This window comes from Nyctereutes procyonoides, unplaced genomic scaffold (assembly GCF_905146905.1).
Source record: "Nyctereutes procyonoides isolate TBG_1078 unplaced genomic scaffold, NYPRO_anot_genome, whole genome shotgun sequence".
Classification (NCBI taxonomy): Eukaryota; Metazoa; Chordata; class Mammalia; order Carnivora; family Canidae; genus Nyctereutes; species Nyctereutes procyonoides.
The window spans coordinates 61,313,062-61,331,145 of record NW_026575043.1 but is presented as its reverse complement, the minus strand read 5'-3'; the positions used below and the strand labels follow the sequence as shown (position 1 = coordinate 61,331,145).

Here is an 18,084-nt window from a genome sequence, read left to right as displayed (position 1 = left end):
AGAGATTTGCTATTGGGAAGCCAGTCTTTTTAAAAGACAGTGGAGTCCCATGAAAAAAAAAAACAGGCAAAATGGCAAGATCAGAAAGTATCCCAAGCCCCAGTGTCTGCTGAGATGGGACTAATGAAATAAACAAATGAATGGGGGAAAGGGGGGAGGCTAGGGAAAACCATGAGATGTGATGAGCTAGCCTGAATAGATGTTCCAAGTGTAAAATATGCACACAGCTCATTGATAATTTGCGTAGTGATGGCATGTTGACATGATATTTGGAAATACTCAGTTCAGAAGAATATATTACTACCATTAATTTTATCCATTTCTTTTGCTGTGCTTAATGTGACCACTAGGATATGTACAATGACAAAAGCCTTCACACTGCTTCAACCAGTACCAAACAGACATGCTCCTCACCATTGCTGGTTCTGTCATTTTACTAAAAGAAGGTGGGTGTTTGAATTTGTATGGAAAACTTCCTGACTTTAATGTTCCCAAAGGCATTTCTTGCTCCTTCAATGCCAACATTTGTTATTCCCTTAAATCTCAAAAGTTCGTGGAGATCTGCTTTCTCCTTCTCTTTATAGGAATTAGTGAAGCTTTCACACCCACGATATCTGGATATGTGTGGCTCCTGTAGCATGCATTCCCATGTTCCCCCCTTCCTGATAACCCTGAATGTCCGTATCACCCATCTGAGTGGGGTGCACCCCACCCCCAAGTCTAGGGGTGCTCCTGCTGGCTTATGGGAATCAGAGCATCCCAGTTGTCCATGCTTCCGCCATGGACTTGCGGGGGGCGGGTGCTCACTTGTATTTGCAGAGACTCAGGTGCTCCATCTTGCTGGGCCTGTGCTGGGAGGTGCCCGCTAGGAAAAATCTAGCAAGAATGTGAAGTGGACCCAAGAAGCGGCAAGCAGTGGACTCCTGTGCTTATCATGTTAGCTGCAACATCAAGCCTGAAGCCTGCCCCCACCTCTAGACCTTTTATAGGATAAGCCGCTCAATTCCCTTCATTGTTGGGGCAGTTGGGGTTGGGTTTCCACTTACTTAAAGCTGAAAATCTCTGATACCGCTATAGACAAGCAGCTTAGAGCTTTTATTGGTGTTTCATACAGAAGCTGCTTGCTACATCAAGCTCTTTGTACAGCCATCCAGTCTCTGACCACAATCTTATCTTTCCCCCAGGCTCCTCAATCACTCACACCACAAAGACCTCTGACCTCACAGACCTTCCAGACCCTGGCCTCCAGTAGCCCCTCCTGCACGTTTTCTCACAATCCTGCAAAGATTCCCTTTCCTGCCATTCCCATGATTTTTCTTGTCAATACATGAACCTCTCCTCTCCCATGGCCTTTGGTAGCATCCGAGGTGCCCAAGGCAGGAAGCACCAGCCTGGGATGCTCCAGCCACCACGTCTTAGTGGTTACTGTTGGAGAGTGAGATGGGAGTTATGAGATGGGATGTGATGGTCACAGCCCGGGCCCTCGATTTCAGGAACCCTTCACAGCACTGGGAACCGGCACATGCCCCTCCCTCGGCTCCCCCTGCAACTGGCACCCCCTGCTCTTCAGCACTGGGTGTCTGTCCGTTGCCACCCTGGCTTGGATGCACACACCCCACCCTGGGTCGGGGCGTCCCCCTGGCCGCAGAGCCCTGGGCCCGATGGGCACATGAGGCAGCAGAAGCAGCCCTCTTCTCTCCCAGGCGCTTCCCATCGCTATCAGACCCCTATTGTCTCTCATTCCACAGGGGCCTCCGCAGTGGCCTGCAGTCCTGTGAGCACTCTGCGTCCAGAACCCTCGCCATGGCTCCACCTGCCAGGCCAGCTGCTCTCTGGCTGTACCTCAGCACCTCTGCGTCTCTGGCCCTTGGGCCTCTGTGCACACATGGTTCCCATGGCCCGGAATGCTATTCCCAACGCTCTCTATCCTCAGTTAGCTCACCCACAGGGCTCTGGCTTAGACGGTTATCCACCATATAATTCATATATCAACGTGTTCACTATTCATTTCCGCTTCCCAGTGGAAGCAACGTAAGTGCCCTTCAATGGAGGATGGGACAAAAAGAATGTGTTATGCCCACCACTGGAGTATGACTCAGCCATCGAAGGGTTTAGTAGTGAAACGTGTGCAAAGTCCTTAAAAAGGACCACATGGTGTGTGATTCCATTTACAGGAATGTGCAGAAGAGACAAATCCACGTAGTCAGAAAGCAGATGAGTGGGGGCTGGGGAGCGGCTGCTAACAAGTGTGCGGTGTCCAGTGAGACACATGCAAACGTTCTGGAATTAGACAGTAGCAATGATGCATGACTTTATGAATATACTAAAGATCACTGAACTGCACACCTTGAAAGTGAATTTTTGATATGTGAACTATATCTCAAAGAAAGAAAAACCTACTTCTCACGGGAACTCCCCAGACCCTCTGGAAGGGCTTGCTCCTCTCATCACCCTGCACTTCTTCCTGCGCTGATGACAAGGCAAATTGAGTCATTTGTGCAAATGTATGTTGTTCATCTGCCATGCAGAAATGTTAGAACCTTTTCTGCCATCAGCTGCTGAGCATTGAGCTGAGGTGTTAAGGACTGTGTGGCTGAATGGCTGTGCGCTCGGGAGGCGGAGGGCACCCGCGGGCACCCTGCCTACTGGAGATGCTCAATAACAAATATTTGTGGAATGAAAACATTAGTGACTTTCAAAAACGATTACTCCAGGGGAAAAATGGGAAAGCCTTTTGCTACTGACTTAATGTACATCTGCAGTTTCCTTGGCATCTGCTAAAGAAGAGCTAGAACACTAGAAAACTTTCCTTCGGGCCTTTTTTTCTTTCCGGAAGGCTGGGCGATCACAGCAGACTCCAGAGGTACAAGGGCAGGGAGCAGTGGGGTTGGGTGTCTGTGCTGCGTTGGTTGCAGGGCTGTGCCTGCACTTCCTCCTCTCCCTCCCCAACAGTATGTTTCCAGGCAGGATCCTGTTTGCTTCTGGTATCTAAAGTGGCTGCCATCGTTACACAATGTGTTCCCGAGGGAGGAAGAGAACAAGGCAGCACCACCCTCCGCGCAAAGTCCGGCTCCCACGTGGCGACATTCACCCTCATGCGGATGCCAATACGCTCATCAACACTGACCCTCAGAACTCCCTCCTCTGGACTGGAGGGACCTGAACCCTCTGCCCCTCACTGCGACCTTAGGAGCTCTGCAGACAAAACTACAGGAGTGGTACCCAGTACTCTGGCAAGCATCCCGCAGCTTGGTGTAGGACAGGGGTCAGAAATCCTTTCCTGGAAGTGTGGCCAGAGAGTGCATATCTTTGGGCCTGGGGCAGACAGCCCCTGTCCTAGCACTCAGCTCAGCCACTACAGTGGGGAAATGAGGAAGCAGCCGCCGGCACCCCTGGGCACAACCTTATCCTCCAGGTTTTCCTCACCACACAGGCGCTGCCTCTGAGTGGCCCTTGGGCACAACTCTGTCCAGCCTTGATTGAGAAAAATATTTCAAGGGTTCTGAGGGCCAGCCTCCCATGTCAGTTAGTGCTCTCTGACACTGTGGATTTGCAACTATTTCACTACAACAATTGCGTCAATGCTTTTTTTTCACATCCATTACTTGTGCAATTTATTTCTCTGCCACCAGTGAAATTAACTTTGTTCCCTAGAGAACTTTGTTCCCTGGGTCTCTCTTTTTTTTTTTAATTAATTATTTATTTATGATAGTCACACAGAGAGAAAGAGAGAGAGAGAGAGAGAGAGAGAGAGAGAGAGAGAGGCAGAGGGAGAAGCAGACTCCATGCACCGGGAGCCCGACGTGGGATTCGATCCCGGTTCTCCAGGATCGCGCCCTGGGCCAAAGGCCAAAGGATCCCTGTTCCCTAGGTTTCTGACCCTGTTTTCAATTTACCGTTGGAACTTTTCATTGTGACCTTTTTTTGTTAGGCGCTAACCTGAACCAATTTGCCTGATGTAGAGGCTTGTTGGGATCATTGTCAGGTTCTTCTGAAAAATGTTTACAGCTTCAGGGGGTCAGAGGTGGGTGGGGAACCGCAGGTGCCCCTGCCGGACCACTCGGAGAGCCAGACCCCCAGCCCTGGCAGTTTAGTGTAGTCCCACCGTGAGGGCTTCATGTTCACACAGGGACCCCATAACCTTTCCAGCACACCAAAGACCCTCAACACCAGTAATTACTCCTGAGATACTTTTTACTAATGAACAACCCTTTACTAATGAACAAACACTCACAGGGCTCAGGGAACAAATCTGGAAGTAGGTACCCAATTAGGGTATTTAAAAGATGCTAACAGACAGTCCCCGATTTAGAACACAAGGTGAACTTCCATGCATGGCACACAGGTCTCTGGAAGGGCAAAGTGCCACACAGACAATAAAATAGTCACTCTTAAGTTACTGATCCCCATCCAAATGCCTTCTTCCCAGCTATCACCTGCACCTGCTAACATACTTCATCTATCAGGACCCACAAAATGGAGACTCCCCAGTGGCCTGGCCTACATCCCAAACCTGAACCTCAGTCAGCCAGGAAATGCATCACTGTTGGGAAAGCCTAACACATGCCAATCGGGCTCCTCCAACTCAGTTTAGCTAACTCATCTCACCCTAACAGACAGGATCTGCTAGCTTTAGAGGAACCCTGACCTCCTAGCCAGCCAGGACTGTCCCCAGAGTGTGGCTTCTAAGGCTCCATGAAAATCGTTCTTAAGAAAGAAAGAAAAGAAAGGAAGGAAGGAAGGAAGGAAGGAAGGAAGGAAGGAAGGAAGGAAGAAAGAAAGAAAGAAAGAAAGAAAGAAAGAAAGAAAGAAAGAAAGAAAGAAAGAAACTCCCTCTAGCCTCAAATCTTTCGGAAGTGCGACCCTGCCTGTGAGGCAGGGCAGCCCGACTCATGGATTGTTTTCCCTCGAATAAAAGACATCAAACTCTTTACTAAATGGTTTTTTTTTTTCACTTGACATTCACTACATTCAATAACCAAGCACTGCTTATTTTACTTTTGAAATATGTCAGACCCAAAGGCTCACTTCCTCTGCCCCTGACCCAATCCATCTTTCAAAATGCAGCTCAAATATCTTTAAAACTGGATAGCTCTTGGTGGCTTAATTCTGTTTGTGGCACAAAACCATACATCCAGTCTGACATGGATCCTGCCCACCTCTGCAGCCACGTCTACCCGTTCCACCCTAGAGTGAGGTTTGTCTCAGCACTACTGACATTTTGGACTAGATCATTCTCTTCTGTGGGGTAGTCCTAGGCACTGCAGGGTGTCTAGCAGCACCCCTGGCCTCTACCCAAGAGATGGCAGTGGCCTCTCATGCCCAGCAAGACAACCAACCAAAAAATGGCTCCAGACACTGCCCAATGTCCCCCGGGGCAAAATCATTCCTTCCTCCTCTGCACGTCCTTCCAGCCCCGGATCCCACTGAGAATCACTTACCTAGTGTATTTGACATTGTTAAGGCTGCACACCTCAGATCTGGAAGGGATCTGCCGTCCCCCTGATCCCACCTGCTGCCCCTTTGCCTGGGACACCCATCCTCCCTTCTGACCAACCCTTGCCCACTTGGGCAATTAAGGTCCACGGTATCATGAATCGAATGCATTTATTAAATGCGTACTAAGCACCTGGCCATGGTTTAAAACACTGAAAACGTATTAATTCATGTTTGATTCTCATGACAAACCTCTGAGGCAGGTAATAGCGGCGGCATACCTTCTTCATGGATAAGAACACTAAGCAGCAAAGCATTTGTGTAACCCAGCCTACTTTTTCCTTGCTGGGGAGCGGCATGTGAAGGCAACTCCAGAGCTTGTGCCTTTCCTCAGTTTGCAATGCCCCAAAATCTCTCCCCATGTCTGGCCTGGGATGGGTCACCTGCCTACATGCTCCCAGAGCACTTACACCTCCCTATCCATGTACTCATCAGGATTCAGGAATGCTATTTATGGACCGGGTGTTAATTTACAACTACAGACAGATGCACAAGAATGGACCCGTTTCTTCATTTTAAAAAGCCAGTCCTTAACTCAGACTCCTTCCTCTCTTAGACTGAAGGGAACTCCAATCTTATTCATTTGAGGGACTCCCTGGGCCCTGGGTCACTTGAGGATCAGAGGGGTCTTTGGCAGAGAAAGCGTGAGGAGATGCTCTAGCTCCACAAGAAACTGTCACCATAGGAACCTCCATCCCCTCCCCTTCCAGGACACCTGGCATTCTTTCCTCAAGGAGCCTCCATTTCCACAGGACCCAAGATGTCTTTTGCAACTTCTGATTTTTCCCTTTTCTGCATTCCCTCTGGAGTAAAGGGGAGACAAAGCTGGCTCTGCAGAGACAACAGCACAAAGAGCCATTGTCGTCATGCTTCATGCACAGCCAGGAAAACTAAAGACAAGTAGCTCAAGGGGCCTGCATCCCAGCTAAATGTCAGCCAGCGGTCCCGTGGACATGCCTGCCTACTTCTCCTAATGGCTCTCTGGCTGGGGGCGCCTGAGGGCCTTTGGAATATTGGGGTTCATGTGTACAATTCACATTGGGAGCAAAATGTTAAATAAAGAGATGCTTTCTCTAGTTCTCTTATGGGACCTGGCCTCTCTCTCTGATCTCCCTTCTCGGCACTCACCCCCTCCAGGCACTAGATTCCAGAGAGCTTGGCCTTCTTTCTGCTTCTCAGGCACATCAAGCTCTGTCTGGCCTCTGGACCTGTTCTCTTGCTGTTAGCCCCTCCCAAACCATCCTCCCAGATCGGAGTGGCTGCTCCCTTTGGTCACAGAGGTTTGAGCTGGAATCTCACCATGTCAGAGAGCCTCCCCGCCCCTGGCACTAGTCAGGGGCCTGAAGCTGCCCCCTGTAATTCTGTGGACTCCCGCAGTCTCTCTCCCCTGTTGGAATGTGCTTCATCAGAGCAGAGGCCACACTGCACTTCCTCCCTCCTTGTGCCCAGGAGTGAACGCAGGGGCACTGAAATCAGATCGAAGATAAACCTGTAGATGAAAAATCTTCATTATGGAATCCTAATTGTACACCTCAGAAGACTGATTTTATCCTCTATCACATTTGCCACCTATGAGCTGGAGGAGAACTGTAGCATCCTTTTGTGGAAAGGGACAAATTAAAGAGTTGGCTTTGCCCCAATCGCTCATTTCAATGATGGGGAAGCGGACCCACAGAGGGGAAGTGAGTTGAGAAATTCCATGAAGCAAGTCGGTCATAAAAAAAATAAATAAATAAATAAACAAACAAATAAATTAAAAAAAAAAAGGTCTCCATGAAGCTCCAGGCACTGATCTGCTCCAAGTCTGTGCCGTGAGGACACAAGAGAACACAGGACAAGTCACCTGCAGAACGAGGTGAGCGCTGGGAAGGCGGCCCACGGGGACAGTCAGACGGGAACCTGGAAGGCTGGCGGCGCGGGAAGGGGCCCCGAGGGTGAGGGACGGCTGGCACGTTGGCGCACCCCGGCCTCGAGCTCTCTCTCCCCAGCCCCGGGCTTCAAGGGCCCCTCCGCACTCGGGCCCCCGGGCAGAGGCCGCCCTGCCTGAAGCAGCCCCCGCGCACCCGCGGCCCGGGCCGGTCACGTCCACACAAGCACAGCGCGCCGCGGGCATCCTGCGCGCTCGCGCCCCGGCCCCCGGCGTCCTCGCCGCGCCCGGGGCCTGCGCCCTCGTCCCACGCAGAGCATCCGCGTGCGAGCGCAGCAGCCGGCAGCCCCCGCGGCGCCCTCTCCGCCCTCCCGCCGCCCCGCGCCTCTCGGCCGCGGTCCCCCCCGCCCCCCGGCAACCCCAGAGGCCTGCGGGGCGCAGAGGGCCGCCGAGGCCAGGCGACGCCCCGGGCCCGGGCTGCGGCCGCCCTGACCGCGCGCCCCCGCCGCATCCCGGCGCCCGCGCCCCCCGCGCGCAGGCCGGTCGGTTTGGGCGCGCGTCCGGGGCCCGCGGAGAGCCCCCCCCCCCCCCGCGGAGGCTCGGCCGGCGCCGCACCTACCGGACGCGCTCGGCAGTGACGGCGTTGCCCGTGTGCCGCCGCAGCACGGCCAGGAACAGGAGCCGCATGCCGCCGCCGTCCCCGCCGCCCCCGCCGCCGCCGCCGGGCGGGCCCGGGGAGGGGGAGGGGGCGGGCCCGGGGAGGGGGAGGGGGCGGGGCGGGCCCGGGGGCCGGGGGCCGGGGCCGGGGCCGGGGGCGGGGGCCGGGCCGGGATGGGGCGCCCGGCCGCGGGCGGTGGCGCCTGGTGGGTCCCGCCCGCCGCTCCCGAGGCCGCGCCCGCGCTCACGGGATTCCGGCGCCGGGGACCTGGGCGCGCGAGCGGCGGGGGCGGGAGGGAGCGCGACACGGCTTCCGAGCGACCCGGACCCCGGAGCTCCCCGGGCCCCTGGCCCCAGCACCGCTCCCAGGGGCCAGCACCGCGGGGTCCTCGGGGCCCCTCCCATGGGAACCAGAAGAGACGGAGGGCGCCGTCTCTTGGGTCCAGGGGAGAAGAGGGCCGCTCTTGGGGGGCCCAGGCGGCAAGTGTGCTCCCGCGGGCCCCCTCCCAGGGACAGCAGGGGGCGACGAGTCCCTTCCCACAAAGACGATGCTCGGCTACCGCCTACCCCACCCCCCACCCCCCGCCCCCCGCCCCCCACCGGGCCCGGGGGTACCTGCAGGTTGCTCCCTTGGGACCTACAAGGTGCTGGGTCCCTTTCCTCGGGGGCCACAGCAGGGGGGACTGCACTGCCTCCCTCTGGAACCGAGGGCGGCCATGGGTAGACTCTTCTTGGCACCAGGGTGGTCAGAGATGTCCCAGGGCTACCAGCACCGGGGATCTCATGTTGCCGGGAAAATCAGAGATGTGGCCATCTTCAGCCATCATTTCCAAAACGGACTAGATCTAAGAAGGAACTGCGCCCTTTAGATGTGCTGAGAGATAAACCGAGGCACATTAAACATTTTATTTGCGAAAAAGTTGATTTCAATAGAGCAGTACTAAGCTGGAAGTGGCTGGTGGGGAGCAGGAGATCCAGGAGAGGCTTTTATACAGAAAATGCTGAAACAAAGGAAGTAGATGATCAATTGGCTCCAGCTTAAAGCCTGGTTGGCTATTTGTGATTGGTCATTCTTCCTTCCAATTTTGTGACCTTAACCATGAGGCATTGACGGGGTTCCCTCTGGGCTTGGTACACAAGGCCCTGGAGTCCCACCAGTCTAGTGGCCTCCTGCCATCATCCGACGCATGGGACCTGGGCTCTTCAGTCCCCCACAGTGGTGGAGGGCTCACGTCAATTCCTTCACGATCTCCACCTGAACGTTGAGAAGAAATTGAAGTTTATTTCTCGGCTCGACAGTCACCAGGAACCCAGGCTTCTCTCTCGCTCGCTCCGGCACCCCAGCACCTTTACAACCATGGCCTCCATTCTCACCATGGTTATAAAGAGCAGCGTGGCTGCTGGAGCCCCGCACATCACGTTCATACTCAGCAGAGAGGACAAGGAAAAGGATGCACCCAAAATGGTGCCGTTAACTTTAGGAGCTCCTCCTGGAGTGTCATACAACCCTGAGGCCTTTATCTTATTGTGCACAGGACCACATCTTGCATCCAAGGCAGCCAAGGAATGCAGTCTGTTAGCTGGGCGCACTGCTGCCCTGAATCAAATGGTGGTCACTAAGAGATAACACAGGTTCTAGGGACTTGGATGTGGATATGTCTATCTGGGCAACTCGACCCACTAACTGGCACGTTTCAAAAATGACTGTGGGTATGAAGGCCCTGCCTCACACACCAGGGACTATTCGCCACTCCTCCCACACTCGTGGCTCTTCGTCCCTTCCTCTGTGTTGGTCCCATTCTGATAATCACAGAGCAGCTGGCCCCTCCCTCTCCACTGGGTCTGAGCTCACGCGTGGCTGCAACCTCCACTTGCTTGGAATGATGTTGTATGTAGAGAAGACACTCTGTGGATGTTTGTTGAATTAAAGGAAATCACTGGATTTGCACTGCTGTGAAATTTTATTCCTATGATAATGCATTCCTGATTTTTTAATGGAAGTCGGTGCTACAATAGAATTGTTAGACTGAAATTCACTTTTATCCGATTTTTCTGGAATACATCTGCTCTGTTAGGGTGAAAGGTTCTGACGTATCTGTGAGGGCCCATTACTGTATTCATCCGTTGCTTCAGTTCACCCATTTTTAAGACAGGACTGTAAACAGTATCATAGCTAATTAGTTCATTTTGGTAAAGTTAGTTATGATTCTCCCAAGTAGATAATAGAAAAGGGTACAGAGACAAATGTGCTACTATGGGATAATATAAAAATAATTAGGGGGGGCAAGACTAGAACAGAAAAGGCTGTAAGCATCTCCTTAGATTTCTCTAGATGCTTTTAACTCAAGGGTCTTAAAATATATGTAAAGCAAAATCTGCTTTTTCTTTCATCATACTATTTGCTCAGACTATTTCTCTAGTTCACGGCACCAGGGAAAAATGAAAGTTTATTTATCTACCCTGTGTATATTATCTACTCTGAAAAGTGATAGCATTTCAGGGGAGAGCACCATGGGCATATTGACTTTAGAAATGGCTCATGATAAAAATCAGCACCTGACATCTTTTTTCTTCTTCTTTTTTTTTTTTTTTTTGCCTTCATGACATTAACAAGTGGGGCACTCTCATTCTCTTTTTCTAGCAGATCCCAATCTCTGTACCATCATTCTTCCCTACCGTAGTACTGAGAACTTTAAATACAAGGGGTGTGTGTATGTGAGAGAGAGAGCGAGAGAGAGCGTCCTAAAAACAGAAGCCACAGGCAGAACTGTGGTCTGAGAGGCCTGGTGACGTTCTCTTTTCCTGTCTCTCACTGACAGCAGCCCTACATGACCAAATGCGAGAACAAGTTATTGGTCTCAAGTAACTAGTTTCTTCCAGTCATGCCTAATGAACACAGGGGAGTCAACTCGAACTAGACAGTTTTCCCTTTGAGCTTTTGGTAAAAAAGCAGGACTTCCCATTGTTGTGCTAAAGGGTGTTTGTGTGGGGGCGGGGGCATACCAGGTTCTTGACTCTACAGCACCAGGACGCTCATCTCAAAGCTTCTCATCATTGCAAAATGGGACAGGACATCTGACAGCATCGGTGCAGTTATAAGGCTTCCTGTTTCTAATAATGCAAGAGACAGATGTACAATGCTTGTGCATCAGAGGTTGACTAAAGGGAAGATATTTTTATTTTTTTAAGATTTTATTTATTTATTCATGAGAGACACAGAGAGAGGCAGAGACATAGGCAGAGAGAGAAGCAGGCTCCATGCAGGATGCCCGGGGCCGAAGGCAGGCACTCAACTGCTGAGCCACCCAAGCATCCCTAAAGAGAAGATATTTTAACTGCCGCTAGTAACAACCTGTTGTATGTACTGACCTGTATTTATTCTTAAACTTTTATTTATTTTTTAAGATTTAATTTGAGAGAGATTTGAGCAGAGGGAGGGGCAGAGGGCGAGAGTGAATCCTAGCCGACTCCCCGCTGAGCATGGAGCCTGATGCAGGGCTCGATCTCAGGACCCTGAAATCTTGACCCGAGCTGAAATCAAGAGTTGGACGCTTAACTGAGCCACCCTGGCACCCCTTTTTATTTTTATTACACTCACATATAATTAACATATGCAGATGAAAAAAACAAAAATTTTTTTGGTTTGTGTTTGTCATTTCACTACAAAAAGTAAAAATGCTTTATATGAGTTTTTTTTTGCTGTTATTTGCTCAATTTGTAAAACTTAATAATCATGCTAGGCAAAACTGTAACATGGCCCCAAGATTTCTAGCCTCCTGATTTAGGTCTTCTTCCAGTTATTCCATCAGATGCCCATCCAGGTGATGGGGTGCAGAATTTGTAGATTAAGTTCCCCAAATAGTCACCCTTGAGAGAGGGAGGTCATACAGGGTGAGTCTCACCCAGTCATTGTCCCTGTAAAGGCCCTGGGCATTTCTTGATGTCATCAAGACTCCAGTGCGAGAGGGACTGCACGTCAGGGAGAGTCTCTGCTGCTGGCATTGGGGCCAAAGGCGGCCAGGTGCACGGGGTCCTGGGGGTTCTCGGGGCTGAGAGCAGCTCCCAGCCGACAGCCAGCAGGAAGTGGGGCCCTCTACTACCCCCTCTCACAGAACTACATCTGGCCACAATCACAGAAGCCAAAAAGAGCTCCAGATGAAATCTCGGCCGAGCCCGCACCTTCGCTCCTGCTCCCCAGACCCCAGGCTGGGAACCAGTCAGCTATGCCCAAACTTGTGGCTCACACAGCTGTGAGCTCACACATGGGTGGTATCTGAAGCAACAAAGTTGTGACTTATTTTGTAACAACAGAATGTGAACAGGATCATAGACTGCAACCCTAGACTGCGAATGTGCTTCTACCTCAGAATCCTGTACCATTTGAGTAACTACAGTTTCCCAGGGTACCCATGGACTACAATTTAATCCATGCCTGCTGTTTCCAATCTTTTTGCTATTTTAAGCAACACTGCCATGAACATTTAAGTCCATGCTAAGTCTCCACATGCATTTTAAAATTCCTAACAGTGGCACTGCACATTCAGAATGCAGGCAACTGTGGTTTTGATATGCATAGCCGATTGCCCTCTAGAAACACTACACCAAATTTACCTTTCCACGGATCACTTGGGTACACTCACTTCACCGCCCAACAACTGCCAAAACTATTTTTCAGTTCAAGTGACATGTCCCCTCTTTTTGTTTTTAAATTACTGGTGTAATTTGACTTTTTTCCCCTCGAAGGGTCTTTTTTTTTTTTCCCCCAGGTGGGTGCATGCATGGATATGTACTGCTTCTATTAGTTGGAAGTTTTCCAATCGCAAGGAACTGGAAGTTAGAAGTCACAGTTGCTTAATCAGAAAGGGAAGTCACAGACTCACCACAGAAATGTCCAGGAAAAAGGTCCTGCAGAGGATGGGCAGAACCTAGACCCAGAACATGTCCATTGCAAACAAGGTCTTTCTCTCTGCATCCCCTACCTTTTTGAGTCGTTTCATTCTTAAGCTTTACAAGATGGCCCTTGGCAACTCCAGACTTCTATCTTTAGGATTACAAATCCAACAAAAGGAACACTCACTCCTGGTCCTCCAGAATAAGCCAAGGGATTGGCTTTGACTAGATGAGAATGGGTCACAGTCCATCTGAGCCAATCACTGTACCAACAGATGGAATCCTGCCATTGGATGGACTCAGATCACATAACCATGACCACAGCGAGCCTGGCCAGGCCAGTCCTGCCTGCGCCATCCCAGGAGCTGAAAAGCAAGGTGCCCCTAGCGGAAGAGATGCTGAACAGCACCAAAGGACAGCTATTTTCTAGGACACCTGGCCATTCATTTTGCCAGTTTTATTTATTGGGTATTTACCCAAGAAATCCCGTAAGATTCCTAAGAACTTATAAAATAAAGACATTATTAGCGTTGCCATTTGTATTTCAAATATTTTTAAACTTGTTTGCTGCCAGACAACAGTTATCCTTTTTTTTTTTTTACGTAAATAAGTTCTAAGTCGTTATGTAGCCAAATTTATGGATGTTTTCTGTTATGGCTTATGGGTTCGGTGTTCGGCTCAGGAAAGATTTCCCCACCCTGAGATTCTCTATTTGCCAATCATTTCATATAACACTTTTTATAATTTTTTTGTTTCTCCATGATAATATTTGATCTGTCTGGAATGTATGCTGGTTTGAGACGTGAAGCCTGTTCTTCTCGCATGTTACAGTTGCTCATTCCAAGGGAATTCACTGAATAATCCGTTATTTTCTCCATGCATAGGACAGGCTCAGAACTACACGCTGGATGGTGTCACGTACGTGCTTCAGTTCCTCTCCTTGGACCTCTTCTGTCAGGTCCATCTAAACACAAATACACTGCAGCTGCCCACTATCTGTTTTGTGAATGCTTTACAGATGGACAGGTTTACCAGGAACCGTAGGAGTGGAGTTGAAACTCAACAGGCAGGTTCAGTCCTGCGTCTTGCACGTCTTCAAACAGAAGGAAGCAGAAGTCCCTTTTCTTTCACCTACTCTCTCTCCTGCCTCCCTCTTTCTGTAGGTGAATGCCTGCCTCTTGCAGAAGTCTCACAGTTTTTTTAAAGCACAGGAGAAAAGGAACCCAAAGAGGCTGCTACTAACAAGGATCAAAGAAAATGAGTGAAAAAAGTCAAACCGAAACCCATCCTGGCCACACAGTCTCACCTCCCCTGTAAAAATAAAACACAAGTCATTGTGAGACCTAATGAATCCACACAACAGCAGGTTAGCGTGGCTTTGTTTTGCACTTGGGAATTTAAGGCCTAACTCTGTCCCACGGGCTGACTCTGTTTTTACTTCTATTTTCTGTTTCTACCTCCACTTTCAGCCAGACAAAACTATTACAACGGGGACTCCCTGAAATAAACAGAAATTATGACTACTCCATATCTAAGGAGAGTCAAAAGATGGACAAGATGGCCTGACTCGAATGCAGCCTAATGCCTCATAGCACAGCCTGGCACACAGAGACGAGCTGGGCCTCTTGTGATCCCTGGGATGCAACCGGAGAGCCAGAAGCAGCATCGGCCACGAGTGCTGACATTGAGCCGAGCTGACATGTGGAGAAGAGTTGGTGAGTGACACACAGATGGTACAGGACATCCATAACGCCTACCTGTGAACCAAAGTTTTGAGGAAGCTGAAACTGAATAAGCAGACGCGGCTGTGTGGTGGCAAGGGCTGAGCCATGCTGACGTGAAATGAGAAGCAGAAATACCGTGAGAGAGTTGACAGCCCCTGAAATGTCCTCAGTTCCTCATCGGTTTCTGAATTCACTCCATCAGATAGCATCTCCTATGGGTTCGACACTGAGCAAGAACAGGGGATAGGCGGTGATAGAGAAGGAAGGGCCCAGAGTCTTAGAGTCCATGCTGCATTTCCGCCCACACTGCAAGCATTCTTGCAGAAAGGTCCTCTTTCCCAGAGGGCCCTTGAGGCGGAGACAGCCCACAGAAATATACTCTGCAAGGTAATGTTACCTATCCCCAGACACCAGCTGTTTCAGTCAGGTCATTTACGTATTTATTTCGACAGCCAAAGAGAGACTCCCATGATCACTTTCATTAACACGGGCATATTACAAGTGTACGCCATAAAGCGGGGAGTCAACTCACGTCAGTTTAGCGTTACAATCCTTGGGGCTTAGCACAGGAGCTGCGAACACATTGGTTACACAGGCCAGGCAGAAACTCTAAGGCTGCCTTCTTTTATTCTTTTGTTTCCCTGCTTTTTGATAGAATCATGACAGGTGGCTTGCGGCTACAAGTAACAGAAAACCCAACACAGTGGCCTGAACAGGGTAGGATTTATGCTCTTTTACTATCTAACTTCTCCCTGATTTTCTGTGCCATCCACGTCCCGAGCTGGTTCCTCTCGTGCTTGTGAGACAGCTGCCAGCAGCAATTAGGGATTTAGGCTCGTGAATCCATGCCCCGTTTGAAGAGTGTGTCTTCTTTGCAGTCACGGAACAAGTCCTTTCTTCTAGCCCGACTGGGCCACTTTATGTTATCTGTCCTCTGCTGGGCCCTGCGGGAATTTGTCTTGAATGGCTGCAGTCTGGGTTTCCCAACCAGTCACTGTGAAGAGGTATGGGACACTAGCATTGGCTTTGAATAGTCAGATTTAGAAGCAAAGATGAAGTCAGCTTCTCCTGAGCTACATGGATAGCTACGTGGATACATAGATAAATGGTAGGGAGCAAGGTGGGGTGAGGGCAAATTGAGAATAGATAGACAGCTGAATGGAATCGGGATTCTCTTTGGAAGGACAGGAGGGTGTGCGTGTTGGACAAGTAGTAATCAAGGGTGTGGTGCCCACTGCGCGTTAGTATAAGGCAGTGCTTATACCAACCCAACAGACATTTCTGCGGTGGGGTGATGTATACTGTGCTGTTCACCATGGTGGCCACCAGTCACAGGAGGCTACTGGGCACTTGAAATGTGGCAGGTGTGACGGAGGCACAAAATGTTTCATTTTATTAAACTTGTGGTAATTTAAGTTCGAACAGCCACACGTGGCTGGCGGCTGCTGCACCAGACAGGCAGAGAGAAAACTTCTCTGCAGCAAGAAGATATGACAGCAGCGAGTGAGCAGGCTTCAGATAAAAGTAGAGTATGTGCCCCACATGAGACAGTGGCTGCTACCTGGTGTCAGCAGATTGTGGCCACGGGGAGAAGATGCGTATTTCCGCTACCTGATGCTGCCTAACGATCCTGCCCTGATCTTAGCGATTTGGAGTAACAAGTATTTCATTTGTTCACAATTCTGTAATCTGGTTTGAGGCTCAGCTGGGGCAATTTCTGCTGATCTTGCTGCTGATGACCTATGTAGCTTCCTTCAGCGGGCAGGTCGGCTGGGGGTGAGGGCGACCACCTCTGGACTTGATTGCGGGGTCTTCTTCGATAAGGTCTCTCCAGCAAGGTGCCTGGACTTCTTACGTGGTGGCTCATGGCTTTGAAGACACAAAAGCAGAAGCTTCCAGGCCTTCCTAAGGCTTAGGGACAGACCTGGCCCAGGGATACTCCACTACGTTCCCCTTACCAGAGCAAGTCACAGACCCGGTTTGGCTTTTCGGAAACAAGGCAGCCAAACCAAACCGTTTCTTCCTACCGGACTGTTCTGCAACGTCACGGTGTCCGAGACTGCAGTGTGCGGCTGGTTTTCCTTACCCACGAGAGGAAGTGCTCAAAGTCCGTTCCTAGGGTATACATCCTGAACTCCGGCTTTGCCCACTTAGCTTTGTGCTTCTTAGCCGAGATAATCCAACTCAGTCTCGTCGCCGTCATCTGAAATGGCACATCTGCACTGGCCAGAGCTTCGCGCTAAGTCATCACACGCCAAGTCAAGTGGCTTAACTTTTATCCCCTATTCACTCTGCACTTTGCCTGGGAGTGTCAGTTTTTTTTATCAGCCTTTTAGCACACACTTGGAGGTTCTGTCTCAGATTCCGGCCAGAATGTGGAAGAGGCGGCAGCAGCCTTGTGCGAGGAATTACGTAAAAGCCTTTTCATCGAAGACTCCGCTCTACTGAGCGTATGATCCCAGACAGCTGATCTTAAGCGGTTTGCCTTTCAGCTAAACTAGGAGACCTAATGTATGCTCTAGAACATCAGGGAAGTTCCCCCCAAAAAAAAAAAAAAAAAAAAATCGAACATAAAATCTCCTTTTGGCACCACTTAAAAAAACCAGCAAATATTCATTTGTTCGGTTCCACACGTACTTACCGCCTGCGAGGACTTGTGCTGGATTCTTGGACGGGCGGGGAACGGACAAAGAAATCCCCACCCCCACCCCTCGCAGGTCTGGAGACACATTAGGTCATTTTTGCAGAATATACGATCATGAATTCAAACGCTGCCGTGGAGAAAAAGGTGCAGGGCGCTCCAAGGACCTATGGGAAGGGATGTGCCCTCTCTCCTGGGAGGGTCGGAAACGGGACGTCTGAGCTTCAGAAGTGAGAGTGACGAGCATGAACGGATGGACAGTGGGTGAAGGTCCCACCAGGGCGCAAGGGCTCCTCTTTTTTTTTTTTTTTTTACTTTAAAAAGATTTTATTCATTTATTCATGACACACACACACACACACACACAGAGAGAGGGGGGGGGTGGGGGGGCAGACACACACACAGGGGGTGGGGGGCAGAGACCCAGGCGCAGGGAGAAGCAGGCCCCATGCAGGGAGCCCGACGCGGGGCTCGATCCCGGGCCCGCATCACAGCCGGAGCGGAGCCCCCAGCGCCCCGCGATTCCCTCGGGTCACGCTCCCTACCGCCTGCTGTGTGCCAGCCCCGAGGCGGGCGGCGGTCGAGGGGGTACGCGATCGGGAGAACGAAAGGAGGCGCAAAGCCGCCCGCCGAAGCGTCGGGGAAGGAAGGCTCCCTACCTGCGCGCCCACCGCTCGGCTGGCCCGGAGGCCGGAGCGAGGCCGGAGCGGCCGTGGCGTGTCGCAGGTGCAGCGGGCGCCCCTGGAGCCGGGGCTGTGGGCAGGAGGAGGAGGAGGTGGGAGCGCGGGCGGAAGCCGCCCGCCCGGCCC

General features: G+C 51.0%; 1 protein-coding gene and 1 long non-coding RNA gene across 2 annotated transcripts in view; both read right to left on the bottom strand.

Moving 5' to 3' along the window:
* The window catches only part of GLT1D1 (glycosyltransferase 1 domain containing 1), an 89,620-nt gene extending 81,521 nt beyond the window's left edge, over positions 1 to 8,099 (bottom strand). The window contains exon 1 of the mRNA XM_055322666.1: positions 7,983 to 8,099. Within this exon, the coding sequence (XP_055178641.1) occupies positions 7,983 to 8,050 (68 nt within the window). The 5' untranslated portion in view covers positions 8,051 to 8,099. The remainder of the gene's footprint in view (positions 1 to 7,982) is intronic.
* An 812-nt stretch (positions 8,100 to 8,911) lies between these two features.
* Positions 8,912 to 18,069, bottom strand: LOC129507889 (uncharacterized). Its single transcript, XR_008664098.1, has 2 exons — positions 17,935 to 18,069; positions 8,912 to 9,275 (listed from the first exon to the last, which is right to left on the bottom strand). It is a non-coding gene; the product is annotated as an uncharacterized LOC129507889 (long non-coding RNA).
* Positions 18,070 to 18,084: the final 15 nt, after the last annotated feature.